This window comes from Rhinatrema bivittatum, chromosome 1, assembly GCF_901001135.1.
Source record: "Rhinatrema bivittatum chromosome 1, aRhiBiv1.1, whole genome shotgun sequence".
NCBI lineage: Eukaryota > Metazoa > Chordata > Amphibia > Gymnophiona > Rhinatrematidae > Rhinatrema > Rhinatrema bivittatum.
In genome coordinates, this window is record NC_042615.1 from 233,713,881 (window position 1) to 233,731,825 (window position 17,945).

At 41.3% G+C, this 17,945-nt stretch overlaps 1 protein-coding gene across 2 annotated transcripts in view; it reads right to left on the reverse strand.

Moving 5' to 3' along the window:
- The window catches only part of UVSSA (UV stimulated scaffold protein A), a 209,132-nt gene that overhangs the window by 25,746 nt on the left and 165,441 nt on the right, over positions 1–17,945 (reverse strand). Inside the window, exons 11-14 of one of the 2 annotated variants that reach the window (XM_029592673.1) lie at positions 12,001–12,184; positions 7,812–7,923; positions 2,857–3,040; positions 1,869–1,988 (exon numbers count right to left, since the gene is read on the reverse strand). In XM_029592673.1, the coding sequence (XP_029448533.1) occupies positions 1,961–1,988; positions 2,857–3,040; positions 7,812–7,923; positions 12,001–12,184 (508 nt within the window). In that variant the 3' untranslated portion in view covers positions 1,869–1,960. Of the gene's footprint in view, positions 1–1,868; positions 1,989–2,856; positions 3,041–7,811; positions 7,924–12,000; positions 12,185–17,945 lie in introns of those variants that run through there. The other variant, XM_029592666.1, reaches the window with a different exon arrangement.

Here is a 17,945-nt window from a genome sequence, read left to right on the forward strand (position 1 = left end):
CCGTGTCTGTGACAATTATTCCCACGGTGCTCGGCCCGGTCATTCTCCAGCACCGAGGAAGATGTCCTCGCTGACTCGGATGGCAATTGGTGACGGACTGTCACCGTGCCTTCACTGCTCCTGGCATTGTTTGTCGTCCAAGGATTACATGGGGCTCTGGTTTAGAACCTGAAGTATGGAGCGTTTTGTTTAGTCAAGGGCACTGATTGAGGTATAGATGCTTCAGTAGTATCGACGGGGGCACCGATGGAATCGATGAGAGCATCGATGGCGTCCCTGGCAGCAATGGAACCGTGGACGTCCCTATCCCTCTAGCCCCGGTGGAGGATCACAGGCAGGACACTTATGGGCATCGTGGGGCTGACCGAGGGTGATAGACATAGGGAGAAAGAAGGCCGCAATTCGGTTGGTATCCCAGGGAAACAGATAGTGAGGTGACAGGAATAGACCGAAAATTAGGGCATAGTACTCACTGAGCGTTGATGAAATGTACGTGAAGGGAGACCCGGGTACGGAAAAATTATTTGTGAAGTAAAACTTCAAGTGTTTCTGTGAAGGAGGAAAAGTTGAGAGAAAAACCTCACAGAGCTCCTAAACGCGAGGCAAACTGCATCGCGGAAAAAAAGAGACTGAAGGGAGACCCCTGTGGACACGGGGATCATAGCATGCTCAGTGTGTTCAGGGTGCCAGTCAAAGCTTTCCATGATAGTGCTCCGTCCAGTGATGTCACACATATGTGAGGACTACCATCCTGCTTGTCCTGGGAGAAAGGGTGACAAATGACAGCAAACCACTTTACCCTTTTAGGTAATGTTTGGAAGGGCTTAGGAGGGTAGGGAATTCAGGCTAGCAAGCTCCATTTTTGTGATATTGGGGTGAGGTCAGGGAATCAAGCTGCCAGGCCCATGAGGCTGTTTTTTTGGGTTTCTTTTTTTTAAAAAAACAAGATCTCCATTTAACTGGCTATATACTTTTCAATATAGTCAGTTAAGTTTAAATGTTATCCAGATACATATACATGGATAACTGTAAACCTGAACTGGGATATTCAAAGATAGCTGGTTTAAATTTATCTAGTTAACAGTAGCCAGTTAACTTTATTTGGGGATATTTAGCAGGATATTTTTAGTCTTTCTAAATACCGGCCTCAGTGTGTTTGATACAAAAAAAGCAAAATGAAATTCACAGCGTACAGGAGTCGTAACAAAAATGAAAATAATGTACAAGAATCATGATTGAACAATCTCCAAATGGACATAGCATTCTCACATGCCAAATAATAAAGGGCTCTGCCAGGTTTCTTGCAGTAGTGGAGGAGGCCATGATGACCATCCAAAGCCTCCCCTGCCTCTGTAATATCCCCCCTTCCCTCCTAGCATATCTTCTGGCCCCATGAGCCCTGGTGGGAAGTCTGCTGGAGACTCCAGGAACAAAGGGACTGGAGAAGAAGGGTGTGGGGGCAAGTTGGTTCCTGTGCACTGGGAGGCATAAGGCCTCTTAATTCCAAAAAAACCCCCAACAAAACAAAACAAAAAATAAAAACAGTATAAAAGAACAACATACTAGGACAAAGACAATAGAGAGCTAAGAATAGGAATCCCATAGAGCCAAGAGACAGGCATTTTGATCACTGAGAATTTTATGCATTACTGCTGCTTTAAATGCAACAAATAGCAAAAGAAAAATTGCCCTGCATCTAATAGATATAACTTGGATCACTATAAAATGTCCCCCCTGCCCCGATTAAAAAGGGACTTTGGGTCTGTACTTTGATACGACCAAATTTGTTGGGAAAAAAAAGTGAGCCTTTCCCATGACAGCGTGGCCTTGACACTTTCATGACATGTAAGCTCCACATTAGCACTGCTGAGCAGCACGACAGTGCAAATGAAAGAAGATCCCACCTGGATGATCTGTGTGCATCCTCACTTTACTTTATTGGCAGACCAGCACTGCTTTATCACCTACACATCACAAGTAATTTGGGGCTGTTACATAAAGAGACAAAGTTATCATTCTGTTTAGTGGTTACAAACCAGGAAACCTATTAAAACATAACAAGTCTGAATACCCCTTTCACATACATACAATCATTAGCACAAGCCAAAGCAATTGGAAAAAAAACCCAAAATAAAACAAAAACTAGGAAGATAATGTTTCCATTTCTTTTATGATTTCTTTTAGAAATGTAAAAGGCTCGGCAAAACTCTGGCTAGTTTGTCATAGATGGCTGGCTTGTGTAAACTTTCAGAAATGCATTCAGATAGCTCACGAAGACATGAAAATGAAGAATACCAATAATACCAAGCTTTGCATGGACACCATCATGTAAAATGATCCAAAAAAGGCAGACATCCTGTCTAGTGAGTTGACACTTATCTACCTGGTTTCACCGCCTGTTTCTTTTATTTAAGTGTTCATTTTAGAGTATTTAGGAAATGTGCAGGCCATTATAAAAGGTATTTATAGAAGCAAGCACCCATGGACTATAAACTCTGTGACAAACCAGCAAAGCAAATCAAGTGAATGGTAAGTTTCATCAGAAGCACCAAAATCCAAGACTCGTTTTATGAAGCCTTGCAGAGTTCACCCCTTCCTTGGGTTAAACAGCACTACTACTATCCCTCAGCTGGTTTATCCTCTGTTCCCCCAGACTGGTTCTTGCCTTTTCAAACAGTATTCCCCTTAATGAAAAACAAAATCTAGACGTTAAACATGAAGGAAGCCCTATTATCTAAAGTGCTTCTCCTAAACCATGCCAATGGCAGATACACTCTGAGAATAACGCCCACAAATACAGACGGAGAAACTATTTGGCAGACAGGTGCCTTTCCAGGCATTAAAGCTGGCTCTTACTTGTTGAACACTTTTTTCTGCAGACGTGAGCGTGACGTGTTCGTGTGCTGTTTCAGATCTGTCAGATGCGGGTATTTCTTCTTCCCTTTTTTCCCACCTTTGCCCTTTGCAGTAACCTTTGAGGATCCAAGATCTAGCCCTGTGGCTGCTTCAATCTCCCTCATGAATTCAGGGTCCCGCCAATCTATTGAGAAAACAAACATTTTAAGTATCAGCAAACTACCAAACACTTAGTCTACTTATTTTTCCAAAGCAGTCAGACTCAACCTGATCACAGAGTGTGCACAGAGCAGAAAAAAACATTTTAAAGCATCTCATCTTTTCATAAACATCTTCCTCGTATAACATACTTCAGATTTTGTTTTGGGTTTTTTTATTATTTAATGGGTACTAGTTATAACATTATCTTGCTTACAAGGTCTTTTTGTGTTTGGAAGATACAACACACTGCAACTAGATGGGGCCAAAGTATAAACCTGGTGCCCAACAGTAACAGATCAATCAAATGCAGAGAAAATGAGCAGTACAACAGCAGATTACAGACACAGAAGGCAGGCTAAACAGGTTAGGACTTTTCAGCTTGGAGAAGAGACATAACAGAGGTCTACCATCATGAGCAGGGTGGAAAAGAAATAGGTAACAGTTATTTACCCTTTCAATTAATACTAGGTCTAGGTGACACTCTACTCTGGGCTAATACTGATTCAAGGTCCTAACAGCATTAGGGGCACAGCTGAGGTTGCTGCCTTTCAGGCAAGAGGTTAAACTGAAATTATATACACACTCTGTGGACATTAAAAAAGCTGCCATACCATTGCAAAATTTGAAATGCAAATCCAATCTGGCTAAATTAAAACATAGCTGGTGCTGTAGCATGTTGAAAGAGTAATCAGATTTAGCTACAACTCTGCCACACTTTCTAATATATGTTTCCCTTAACAATCTAGATGATACTGCTATATAAATATATAAGCAAGGACAATCCATAAAAATTAATCACCTAAAAAATAATCAATACACCTAATTTCAGAACACAAAACTCCTCCCTGTTCTGAAGTAATCATGGCGTATAGTAACAAAAGTTCTGTCTTAGAACATATTTAAGCATAAACCACATCACTTCTTCCACTCCCCAGGTTGACCAGAGCTGGGGAGACTGCTAAGACAACATTTGCAGCCTTTGTGGGGAATCCCATCCATTGTGCAACAGTGACACCTACTGGCTGGATTTAGGGCCCATGACTTCATGAATCAGAACAGAGGCCTGGTCAAATGCTGATGATTGGGCAAGTTGCATTGGGAGGAGATTTAAATAAGGGAAAAATCCCAAGAATGGATTCGAGGCCTGATTCTAATTGAGCTGAAACCCCAAAGGAGCAAGAGGAAATTACTGAGCCTCCAAAGCAGAAACCACATATTACAAGAGAACATGTCAGCACTGTGGTCTTATGGAGGCCATATTGGAATTGCTATGGGATGAGAAGCGAAGGGATGTACAAAATAATACAGATTGATATATCTTCTGATCCAAATTAGCTTCAGGCATGCCACCCCAGAATAAAGAAAGAGCAGTCAGGTGAGAAAGCCAAAGGAAGAGAAGTGTACATAACAGTTTGCGGAGAGAGGGACAAAAAACATCACACAGATAAGACGACTTCACAGAGTTTATTTTTTGAAGTGAAGAAATAGAGAGCTGCACAATTCAGATACAGGAACAATTAATCCAAGATTAAGGAAAACTGTCTAAACAGTTTATCTCCCAGTAATAAGAAGGCGTCACAGTTTAGGAACCCAGTGAATGGAGCCATTGTTTAAACACAACGAAAAAATGCTGGTATCCAGTAGAGATGAAATGAGCATTTGAGCAAAATGAAGGAGCAATTTAAAAGCCTTTGAGAAAAATCAATAGAATGCCAGGGAAGAGCAGCTTTTTTGAGCATTGATGGTCCCCTAAAGCTCTTCATACATTGTTACTGAGTTTAGCAGCAGGGAAAAGAAAATTGCACAGTTTGCAAGGGTAGGTGGGAATCAATACTATAGTTAGTAAAGAAATGCTATTTCACAACTGACTGGCCAGCGGCCTGCACTCACCAGCTTGTCCAGATACCTGTTTGTTAACAAGTCACTAAGGGCTGAAAAACCAGATACTCTTCAGGGTTGACACAAAAAAGAGGCACTTAATTTGCTTCTGTGTGTGAACTATTGGAAAAGGAGGAACACTGCAGATTAGTAGGTCAGTGTAATCCCTCATGATTCATTGTCTCTGGGGCCATAAAGCTTCAAGCACCACTCTGTGGATGCTTAGCTCAAGTGCGATTTATTTTTTCGGTCAAGTGTTACAAGTAAAAATTGATGATTCTTCAAATTATTACAAGTAAAAATCAGATAACAGAAGCACTGTAGTCAATGTGTCCTGCTGACACTTCCATGCAAACTGTACCCTGTACTGTACTAGAGTTTCACTGTCTTCTTCCAGTATGTTGAGCAGTGTTAAAAACAATTTGAGGAGGAAGCAAAGAGAACAGGGCATGCTACAGAGAAATGACTGCAGATTACTCTTAAGTGACTGGAACATGTTACCATAAATTGATACCAAGCACTCTTTGTGAAGTATGCAAAGGTCATATCATAGAAACTTTCAGATGACTAAATTTTGCCATAGCTCAGCTAATGACCAAACCATCCATAATACTTATCCACACACTGGTTAGAACGTATGTAGAAATAGTATCTCTGGGCCCAGCTTGTTTATATAATACATCCATTTTTGAAAGGAACTTAAACTATCAGTGTGGCATTTCATTACTATTACTACTACTTTATGGATCACAGCCCGACAGCAGTAGTATATGTTTTCACAAATATCTGTATCTTTTATTATGGCCATACCACCTGATTCCACCAATCTCCTGCTAAAGTCACTTCAGGTACTTATGACACATTTGTACATTAGATTGGGATTACGACAGGTATCTGAATGATCAGTTGAGCAGAATTTTTCTTTACTACTGAAGAGGTACTTTCAGAAACTTCCAAATAGCTACTGCTCTACAGAAAAAGGATCAAAAATCAGAAAAAAAGGGGTATTGCGTGATTAAGAAAAATGTTATGGTTGCTCGCTTTAAGTTATAGTACAGAGGAAAACCCTAAGAAAATAAAGACATTTTTAAACTTGTTAGGCTTCAGTAGGAGTAGCTAGGAGCCTAGCACAGTGTACACCTACGAGAAATGCCATGGTACAGAAAACTGCTCACATCATAAATAGGGATCTTGGTGGTTTTTTTTTTTTTTACTGTTTCTCTTCCAGCAAAACAGTCAAAGGAAAAGAGCATTTTTTCATTTTACTTGTTATTTACCAACAAGGAAGACATAAGCTCTGATCTGCTGCTGCCATCCCATGCCCAATCACTCCCCCCCTCCCCTCTTGCCTCCACTTTCTTCACTCCTGGTGCTAGATCGACCTTCTCCCGCCGAGGCTTCGATCCCGTTGCTGCCATCTTCTTCTTCTCCTCCTCCTCTCATACGCTCCTGGCCTGCTGCAGCTGCCACTGCTGCCTTCCCTCCCTCTTTCCTGTGCCCTAATCTGCAGCCACTGAGATGGCTGCCTCTTTCCACTCTCCTGTCCCAGCAGCCAATCATTTCACTCTCTGCCAAGAGACAGGAGCAATTTTGCACGTTCTCCTGGATAATCATACTTTTGATAAATCACATCCCGGGTCATAAAGTCACATTAGTTTACTTTAGAAACTCAAAAGACAACTTTAATAGCGTTTACTGGTGTCGGATGGTGGCTGTTCTACATGGAGACAAATTCAAACAAGAAAGTTCCATGCTGAGCATTGTCTGTCCAACCGTGCGCTGGTATTTACACTCGAGCTAGTTGTTCTCAGAAATCTGTGTTGAAATGACTGAAGTTTAAACACCCGACGTCTTTTCACCAAAGCAGAAGAAAGATGACTGAAGGGGCTTCCGTGCCTTCCGAGCATGCTCAGAAAGACTTTTATAGTCTTTCTGCCTCTGACAGGGCACGTTTCAGCTCGGCACCATGCAGTGATGCCGCCCACTTGGTGTGGCTGGATTCGTCCTCCTCGCCTGTGGAGAAACACCTGAAGTCTAGCTCTAGGGAAAGAAATTTGTTTTAGAAGAGGCTTCCTGGTGCCCGTAACAAAGGAGCCTGTGAATGAATTTTTAAGATGTCTTAACAAAAAAATGAGACACGTGGGCTCCATTCATGTTTGTACTTGGTGACATCAAGGGAAACGCCGGTGTGAGCTCCATTAAATCAGCATGAGCATTTTAAGCTGTTATTCGCACATCCTCGCTTACGGGGGCAGCTAGCTGGAACACCGAAGCCCCATACTGTTTAATATCTGTCAGGCAGAACCAGCCTGCCACCCCTCGGGTGGCTGGCAGACAAGGCTTTCTCCACGGCACAGCTTCCCCTCTCAAACTCTTCCCAGTTTTGCCAAAACTCAGGCAAGGCCTTCCCCTTATAAACTGGAGTTTCTATACAGAAACTGAGAATTACCAGTGAAAAGCAATCACTACTCAGGTAATGTTATGACTGTCACTCTAAAATGAGAGGCCATTCATTTTTACAATAATTCCCTTTTTAAAAATAAACTTTACAAATCCTAAATTAAAAAAAAAAATGTCCATTCACTAACATCCATATGCCCAGGCAGGAAAAAGGTATGTTGGTTAAAAATGATCTGTATTAAAGATTTTTACTGAAAATTAAAATACATTATGTACTTGTATGTTACATATAAAACATTTTGAAAACTTTTGTCAAACAGGAAGAGTATCCCCATCTCTTGCACATACTAACAGATTGCTTCTTTCTGGACACTTGGAATGAAAGGCAAGAAGGAATTCTAGTTTTTCTTCTTTTAATATATAAAATCAACATAAACCTTCTTTAAAGAAAGACAAGCCACCTTCTTAAAACAAACCTTGCTCTTGGGCCTGCTTTTCGGATCTCTCTCTCGCTTCTCTGGCTTTATCCTCAGGGTTTGTGGGAGTCCCAAACTCATCTCGAGGAATTACCTTCCCATGGAAAGGACACTAGCAGGCATAAAATGCACATATTTAAATAAGACCTGAAATTATTACCCAAACTTTTATAACATGATACAATATGCAATACATACAAGACTTGTTATATATGGGATGTGGATTGAGTGTGCCTTCATACAATGCTAAACAGATGTTCAGCTATCGTGTCTATAAGCCATGTTCTGGCTTTAAAATCATTAGGCACCTCAATATGGTTTTAAAGTACTGTTTGTGTCCACTGGTTTGCGTGCTCATCAATTTCTTTTCTTATATGCAAGCCACTGCTTAACTTATACTTGCGAGTGTGTAGTCGATCTTGTGCTGCCGACACCAAGGCGTTTCGGAGCTGTGCTCCTTCTTCACGGGCTGTGCTTTGGCAAGAAAGACTGCTCAAACACTGTGGCAACTATATAACATGAAAATAAACCATTATTGTTACTGTGGCTGTATCAGGCGCTAGAAAACGGAGCAGGACGTGGCAGCCGTAGTTTACAACGGAGCATACACTCTGCATCCTCAGCGCCGGAGTCCACAGTTCTTGATACAGCCACAGTAACAATAATGGTTTATTTTCATGTTATATAGTTGCCACAGTGTTTGAGCAGTCTTTCTTGCCAAAGCACAGCCCGTGAAGAAGGAGCACAGCTCCGAAACGCCTTGGTGTCGGCAGCACAAGATCGACTACACACTCGCAAGTATAAGTTAAGCAGTGGCTTGCATATAAGAAAAGAAATTGATGAGCACGCAAACCAGTGGACACAAACAGTACTTTAAAACCATATTGAGGTGCCTAATGATTTTAAAGCCAGAACATGGCTTATAGACACGATAGCTGAACATCTGTTTAGCATTGTATGAAGGCACACTCAATCCACATCTCATATTTAAATAAGAGACACAAAATATTCCTTATAAAAAAAAAACCAAAAAAACAAACAAACAAACTTTTGTTTAACTTGAGGCCATGATTTACATTTAGTTTAAGGCTCTGAAGTGGGGAAGGAAGATGGATTGTTGAAACATTTCATTGGATGCCAAGTCCTCTTTCGGTTTCCTTCCCATTATCCATCCATCCCTAGTGCCCTCTCTCAATCCCCACCCCTGGCTACAACCCTCACTAACCTTATCGCCACTCCCAACCACGTCAATTTTCTCTCATGCTCCTCCAAACCAATGTCAGTCCCCTCTGTCTCAGCTATTCTTATGCCTCCCCTCCTGCTGCCCAGCAGCCCAGCCGATGCAGCTCCTAGGGTGCATCTGCTTGGCACACTGGCATCAGCCTCATACTGCTCCCAAAACACAAATGTGGCTAACACCACTACCCTCACTGCCACTACACCAAGCCCAACAGCTGTGTCACCACCATTCTCTGCCAACACATCTCCTCAGCGACACAAACCACTTACTCTCCCCACCATGCATTACTGAAATACTGCCTCCAATGTAGCTTATCAGTTCCACAATTTCATCACATGTGCAGCCCAGAGTCACAGTCTGACTATGTGCTCCCTGTAGTCCAACTCTACAAGTGCATGCAAGCTCAAGACGGAAAAAAGTTCTATAATAGGCTGCGGCACCAGCAGTGGCCACAAGATGTCAGCATTTCCCAAAGCTAGGAATTATTCGGCGTTCTTTACTTCTACTACTTATTTCTATAGTGCTACTTGATGTACACAGCCCTGTACAAAAACACAGATAACCTGGTCCTGTTTGTTCACTTGTCTGTCTCTCCCTAGATGCAGTCTAAGATGACACCCGGGGGGGGAGGCACTGTTGTCAAAGACCAGGAAGGCATCTGGGGTTGAGAAACCAGCATTTGAATACAAACTTCCCACGACCTAGGTAAGCAGGTATCTGAGGCTTTGTGGCCAGCGATTGGCTGCATTTATCTAGTGGACCGGGGACAGCTACTGCTAGAAGGTGTTGTGGTGGGGAACAGCAGGTAATGACAGTCAAAGCTGTGGAGCCTGCAGTCAGCCACAAGAAGGCAGCTGGCCTGGAAGACGATACTCACTAACGGGCCGATACAGTAAAGTCCGCGGGAGAGCAGAAGAACGCCCGCTCTCCCGGCGCACGCACCGGTCCTTCGCCGGTGCGCGCGATTCTCTATTTAAATTAGGTGACGCGGTAGTTCCGGGTAAAAGGAGGCGCTAGGGACACTAGCGCATCCATAGCACCTCCTTTTTGACAGGAGCGGTGGCTGTCAGCGGGTTTGACAGCTGACGCTCAATTTTGCCGGCGTCTGTTCTCGAACCCGCTGACAGCCATGGGCTCGGAAACCAGACGCCGGCAAAATTGAGCGTCCGGTTTTCGGCCAGACAGCCGCGGGCTGAATTCAAAATTTTTTTTTTTTCTTTACTTTTCGGGACCTCCGACTTAATATCGCTATGATATTAAGCCGGAGGGTGCACAGAAAAGCAGTTTTTACTGCTTTTCTGTGCACTTTCCCGGCGCCGGAAGAAATTAGCGCCGACCTTTGGGTCGGCGCTAATTTCTGAAAGTAAAATGTGCGGCTTGGCTGCACATTTTACTTTCTGCATCCCGCGCGCATACCTAATAGGGCCCTCAACATGCATTTGCATGCATTTGCATGTTGAGGGCGCTATTAGGTGCCGCGGGTTGGACGCGCGTTTTCCTCCCCTTACTGAATAAGGGGTAAGGGAAAACGCGCGTCCAAGAGCAGGCTAACAGTGCACTCCGGAGTGCACTGTACTGTATCGGCCTATCAGCTTGCAGAGAAAAGAACACTAGTTTTATCTGTATACCTCACTGGTGAATAGTCCTTACAACTTATTACAGGACTGCAGAATACTGTCTAACTGTCTAACTTGACTGTATTTTCCTTGAAACTCTAATTTAATAAGCTCTTCAACCAATCTATTGTCCCTCTATGTACCAGGCTTTCATTAGGTCATGTGAATCTTTTTAGGCCAAACAGTAAAAATACACCTCACCAAGTACTGTATATAATTATCTATAAAATAAGTGGGGCACACAAAATAAAACAACTTCTAAGAAATACCAAATGAAGTCAACAAAAAAAGATTTTAATTAATAGTCGGCATCATAAGTGATTTGAACAGAGTGGAAATACTATTTGAAGCAAAATGATGCTTAACAGACCCCTTATGATGCTGTTAAGCTAAAAACATTTTGTCTGCTTTGTATTACTTAGAAGCAGTTTATTTTCTTATGATCCACTTTTTTTTTTAACATGATTTTATATATATGCAAACAGACCTATTTTTTGTTCATTTTAGAGGCATGTTTCTTATACATATTCTTGCTCTAGAAGCTAAATAACTATAAGGGATATATACAAACATCAATGAGAACAAAATTAAAATATCCCTAAGAGCTTTTGGCCAACTTAAGTTCATTCAATAACAGATAAAAATAAATGTGGCAAAATCCGATATTAAGGACACTTGCTGTGTTACATATTTTGACTGCTTCAGTTTTCATACTTATGATAATTTAACAGGATGTGTTACAAAAGCAATAGCAGGGGGTTAGCCATACGATTCAGAGGTAGATCCAAGTGAGGCTGGAACTAAGGCATCTCACTCTGATTTATGAGACAAGTTTGGCAGAGCTGAAATGAACATCCAACAACTAAAAAAAATCTCCACAAAATTCAAAGAAGTCTTCCCAGGTCTTTGAGGTTACTTGAATGCTGCTGTGAGCATTATAGACTTTTTTTATATATATAACCAGAGATGTAATGAATGGCAACTTCTGTCCTGCTCTCACCTCTCCACATTTATGGATACTGAGGTTAAACTTAGCCAATTTTGAACTTGGCCTGATTTACCCCCTCTACCAATGAGATACAAATAAAGGGCAAATGTTCTATCGAGATCTCTTATACTGATGCATAAAGAAACATTTTCCTCTTGAAGATCAAATGAAACATTCTTCCTGTTTTAGAAAAAAAAACCCCAAAAGGATATATTTTTGGTAAAGTAGTATTCTGCAAGTCGGTATCCCCCTTTTACTAGATTTTGTGGTTGTTGCTTTATTGGTACACCTTTTGTTTAGCCCCAGTCTTTGGTTTTCTAGATACTCTCATACATACATACACACCTTAAACCTATCTTGCCTCTCACAGAGCCTCCCATCTGGCATCGGTGCACTGCACTTGTGTTTCACAGGCTCGAACGTGCCAGGGAAACTTATATACCGGCTTTTTAACATCGCTGTCATTTCTTTATTCTCTACCTCTTCCTCTAACTCATTGGGGGCCCAAAAACGATGCTGAGAACTAAATCTAGGAAGGGAAAAAAAACAGAAGATAGTTACCATTTAGATATATTTTGCAAAGCACAAGAGCAAATGCAGCAGAGTTTTGCATACCTCTGAAGACTTTCAATGACACAGTTATTGTGCTGCAGCAAACAAAAAGGGTATACAGTAATCCACACAGGTGGATCCATACAGTAATCCACACAGGTGGATCCATACAGTAATCCACACAGGGAAAACTCTGTGCCAGCAAAACAAAACCCAGGCTAACACAATCTTCTCCAAAATAACAAAAGGAGTAGAGAAAATAAACAGAGCAAGAGGACTGTTGAGATTCAGTGATGCTTCAGGAGCACTGGCTGAGACTGTGTTGACAATGCATTTACTCCTCTTATCGGTATAGAGGAATCTGTTTGCTGAGATTCTTTGCTTGTGAAGTACTGTGCTTGACTTTACTGTGAAATGGTACTTCTACTTTTTTTAAAGTTTGAGTCAATAGATCACCAAAGGATCTGGTTTTCCAATGAATTTTGTTAGAAAATTTAATGAAATGCAGTACTATTAAATCCAAAAAGTTAATGCAAGAAATGTATTAACATAAATAACTTTGGGTGGATGAAATGTATAGTAGAAGCATATATTAACAGTAATAAATAACAGGAAATAAGTTTTCCTTTCTAAGCTGCACATATTTTTCAGCTTGTACGCCACAGATTTTTTTCCTCCAGGATAGACTTCACTGTATGAAAATCAACTATGCATCTGCTTGACACTGGGCCATTAAATAATCGAGTTTTAAGCAACCCTGGATTATACACAGCAGAAACTTTGCTTTGGCTAGCTACAGATTTTGTCATTTACTGGCAAATGCTTACTGTATATGTGAAATTCGTTTAACACCAGTATCTGACTCTAAAACTCAGACTGCTTTGTAGACAGCCATATTCTAAGAGGAATTAGAAAGCTCCTTCCTAGATTTTGAGTTTGTTCCTTTCACCTGCAACCATGACATTCAGGATGACATCCTACAGGTTTAGATTTGAAAAGAACTAAAGCTACAGTATTATTTTGTGTTACTCGTTTAAAAGTGAAAGCCTGTGAAAAAGCACAGAAGTTTTTTTTTCTGTAAAATGTCATCTATGCTCAATCTTTGCTTCTGGGGTGAGAATTCCCCCAACCCCATGTTGTTTCTCTCCTCTTACGGCACAGGAAGGGAATCCCAACACCTGCACTCCTCCTGGACCCCGGAGAGGGGATTCCTTGGTATGCAAGTCTGCTCCAAGAGTAGGCATCCCCAAGTCAGCTTGCCCAGACTATCCTCCTGGGAACTGAAAAAATGTTTCCTGCAAACACACTTGACTATTTTTTGTTCATTTTTAGAATGTGTGTTACTTTTTAGGCATGTTTCATTTATTATGCTGCCTTAGGTATCTGGGGACCCTGTGGAGCTGCAGACGCCTAACTACAAGTCAGCCTGCCACACTGCACCAGGTTTGGTAACAAACTATTAGCGACGTGGAATCAAAATAAGACCATTCATGTTTAGAAAATATATCTAAAGTGATTTTATACCTGTTTATGTAGGACTGTCAAACAGCAAATGCCGCCGAGTAACACACAAGTCAAAGACTAAGGATTATATAATTAAATTTGAAAAAAAAGTTTTTTTTGAGAGATACTACCGTATATTTTGTATTTTGAAATTAAAAACGATACACACTATCACAATTGTTATAACCACAATATGGCTATCACACTCACGAGTGCTACCGGACACCAGAACACATCATACTAATTTAATTCCCCATTCATTTGTTTTTTGTTTATGATTTTAATGACAATGTATTTGAAACAATCTGCCTAGAACCATGAATAGATAGATAAAGTAAGGTTTGTCTTGACCACACTGTGAAGTCCACAGAGTCTCTCATATGTACAGCACAGCATATGTCTAAATGCTCTTTAGAAATAATAAATAGTTGTAATAGCAGTAACACTAACACTCAGTCTGAATCATCTCCATCTTCACTTCATAATGCCTAAAGTGCAATACGCAACAAATATGTCACACAGTAGGCAAGGTTCTGCATATTATACCAAGGAAATACAATGTGAATAGGGAGCACAGGACAGCAAGAGAAAGGGAACAGGGTGCAAGAGAACTAAAGACAGACACGGTGGAGAGAGAGAGCAGTGCAAAGTTAATCTAGAAATGACAGGGAATGAAGGAAGTTAATGTCTTAAAAAGTGACAAGTCCAGTGGATGTCCCATAGCATGACAGCGCAATGAGAACTGGATGTCTTAGGGAGTGCCATGTCAGTGGAGATTTTGCATGTCTGAATGCTGGGGCCAATGAGGAATCAGTACTTTAGGATGAGGTGATGTCACAGATAATTTTTTGTTTGCTGAAATATTATAGCCAATGTAAGGGTGCATGATTAATGCATGTTAGCATGCTTCTAGTGTGTTCTCATGGGGCTCACGTGAGAGTCATATGAATATTTCATTTCTTAGGGAGCACAGCATATGATTTCCAACTACATCACACAATATGAACCTTCACTAATCAGGATGCCATTTTGCCACAGACTTCAACTAACAACTAATGAATTTAGGATTATGACACTAAGACTTGCACCAGAATAAAAAAAGGTCAGAGAATCCATACCATTTAATATCTTACTTTCACATTCTGACGACAGTTGCGAACACACAGTGCCTAGTTCTGAAGGTCACAAATTAAAATGTTTTTTTCAAAAGGTCTCAGAAACCAGACCTGAAATTCAACATTAATTCTGTACATCAACTACTACTTCTCTACATTCACCTGGCAATTGTATTTACACTTTTTTTCTGGGACTTAAAAGGCCAAGAAAAGCAACCAAAACAACTCATGTACATAACCCAATGATCAATATTGCCCTAAGTTGGGTAGCCATCCTGCAGATGAGAAAGAATGTAATACAAGACAAAGCTGGTGATCAATGTATGGACTTATACTGCTTTGTTTCATTTCACTGGGCTGTGGCAGAAAGTGTGTGAGTGTGTGTGTGCTGGGGGTGGGGAGAGGCAGGGGGGCCTCTCCCCACCTATGGATGTGAGGATAGCCTCTGTGTGGGCTTACAGCTATCTCTGTCTTTTTGCAGATGACAGTAAGATACCTCATGACTAAATTAAAACTGACATTTCCCCCCCCCCCCCACTATTGCTTCTTCTCTGTGGGTGTTCACTTCAAGCACTGGAAAGGCTGACAGAAAACTGCCAGTAAAGCAGTAATATGCAACCGGTATGTTGCAGCAGAGAGAAAATACATTTTTAAAAAATGCTTTATTTCTCAAATTATGGTACAGATAATATTCATGTTCAATCATTACAATAAACAATTCTTTAAAAAAAGGAAAAACATAACACTTCAAAAATAAGACATGAGAAAATATTAAGAGTCTCTCCCACAAGTCTTCTGAGATTCCTACTTGCAAACTGTACATAGGAAATTTTGCACAGAGCAATTTTCAAACCCATTTCCATAGGTAAAATAGCATTTGAAAATCATCCACCTATGTGCAGGTTAAAATTTACATGCAGTGCCACTATGCATGTAAATTTACCTGCAGTGAAAGGAGGCTTTTCCAGGGGAGCGGGGAAGGATTGTAAATATGTGCTTACTTTTGAATTTTCAAAAATACATGAAAAAAAGGTGCAGATTATTTCTTAGGGAATAATCAAAAGGTATTTTCCCTTTGAAAACAGGTGCATAGTCTGTGGGTAAAAATACAGCAACTGATTTTGCACTTCTGTGGGCAGTGTGACAGTTGCTCTCACAAAGTATAGTTTTCTTTTAAAAGTTTGAAATTAAAAGTATCTTTTGTTATAAATGTTCCAGTGTCAAGTCAGACAATCAATCAATCTGACCTCTGTAACGTTTGGCCAGCCATACTCACCTCAGGATGCCGTCGATTCACCCAGACGCCAGGTCTTCCTCTTCACGGCTGGGATACTGCTGCTACTGCGCGCTTCCACTCTAAATATAGGCCCCATGGCAGGAAAGGCCTGGTGGTTCTGTATGACCACATCACTGGAGGCTGGCTATTTAAACCCAGCAGCCCCGTTCTTTAGTGCCTCAGCAACAGGTTCTCCTGCTCTTGCAATGTGTGTTGCTATCGTTGGCTCTGTACTTGCTTGTCTCCTTGCCTTGCCTCCCAGGACTTGCCCTGTCCTAGACTCCCAGTACCTTGTCTGTCTGTCTCTGCTCGAGTACTGGTTCTGACCCTTGCCTTGGATTCTATTGTTCTGGATTGCCGCCTGCCCTGACCTCAGCTTGGACCTCAACACTGCCTGATCTCCGCTTGCCCCGACATCAGCCTGAACGTGGACAATGCCCGCCCTGACCTCGACTCGATACTCAACTGCGTATGACTGCTCCTTACAGGACTTTCGCTTAAGCCCTGCTGGCTCCTGGAACTCAAGGGCTCAACCTGCAGGGAACGGGGCTGGTATAGGTGAAGCTCTAGACCCAGTCCTTGTAAAAGCGAGTCCACTTGCTGTCGGCATGGGCCTAGTGGGTTCGCCTACCAGGCTGAGTCAACCAAGCCATAGTCCGAGGGCTCACATCCATGACAACTTCTCAATAGTTATAAGGTTCAAAGGCTACTATACTTTCTGAACTCAAAAATTACTTAGAATCCTATTTGGTGCTGGCATTTCATAATTGCAGCTCACACAAAAACCTAAGAATTGCCATGCTGGATCAGATCAAGGTGCATCAAGCCCTACATCCTGTCTCTAACAGTGGTCAATACAGGTCACAAGTACCTGGCAGATCCCATAAAGTATATCTAATTCCTGCTATTCATTCCCACGAATATCAATAGCTTTCTTTTGTCTATCTAATAATGTATTATAGACTCTTCCTCTAAGAACTTGTCCAAACCTTTTTTAAACCCTGCTGTGTTAGGTAGATAACATCCTCGTAACAAAATTTCATAACTCACTCGCATGCAGAGTAAAAAAAATAATACTTTAAATTATTTGTTTTAAATCTGCTGGTTGCTACTTTCTTGGAGGGTCCCCTTATTTTAGTATTTTTTGAAAAGGCAGATCTTCCTTTATTTGCCCATTCCAACTCACTCATTATTTTAGAAACTTCTTCCATGTCGCATCTCAAGGTTCCCTTTTCCAAGCTGAAGAGCCCTAGCCTGCATAGCCTCTCATCACAGAAGGGCCGCTCCATTCTCTATTATTTTTGTCACCCTCTTCTAGCTCTGCTATGTCTTTCTTGAGATGGGGGTGACCAGAACCGCCCACAAGGTGCTGTCACACCATGGCTCAAATACAGGCGGGATATGATATTTTTTTTTACATTTGATACTCCATTCCTTTTTGGATCATTCCTAACATTTTATTTGCTTTTTTGACCTCTGTACACTGATCTGAAGATTTCAAGGTATTCTCCACAAAGACTCCAAGGTCCTTTTCCCGGGTAATGACTCCCAATACAGAACCCAGCATTAGGTAACTGTAGCTGGGATTTTTTTTCCCTATGTGCACTTTGTACTTTTCCACATTAAATTTCATCTGCCATTCAGTTGCCCAGTCTCGTGGTCTCACAAGATTCCTCTGCTGTACCTCAAAATCCATTGCTGTTTTAACAACTTTGAATAATTTTGTGTCATCTGCAATTTGATCATATTATTTGTTGTTCCCTTTTCCTGATCATTTATGAATATATAAAACAGCCCAGGTCCCAGTACTGTTCCCTGTAGTACTCCACTAATGATCTTTCTCC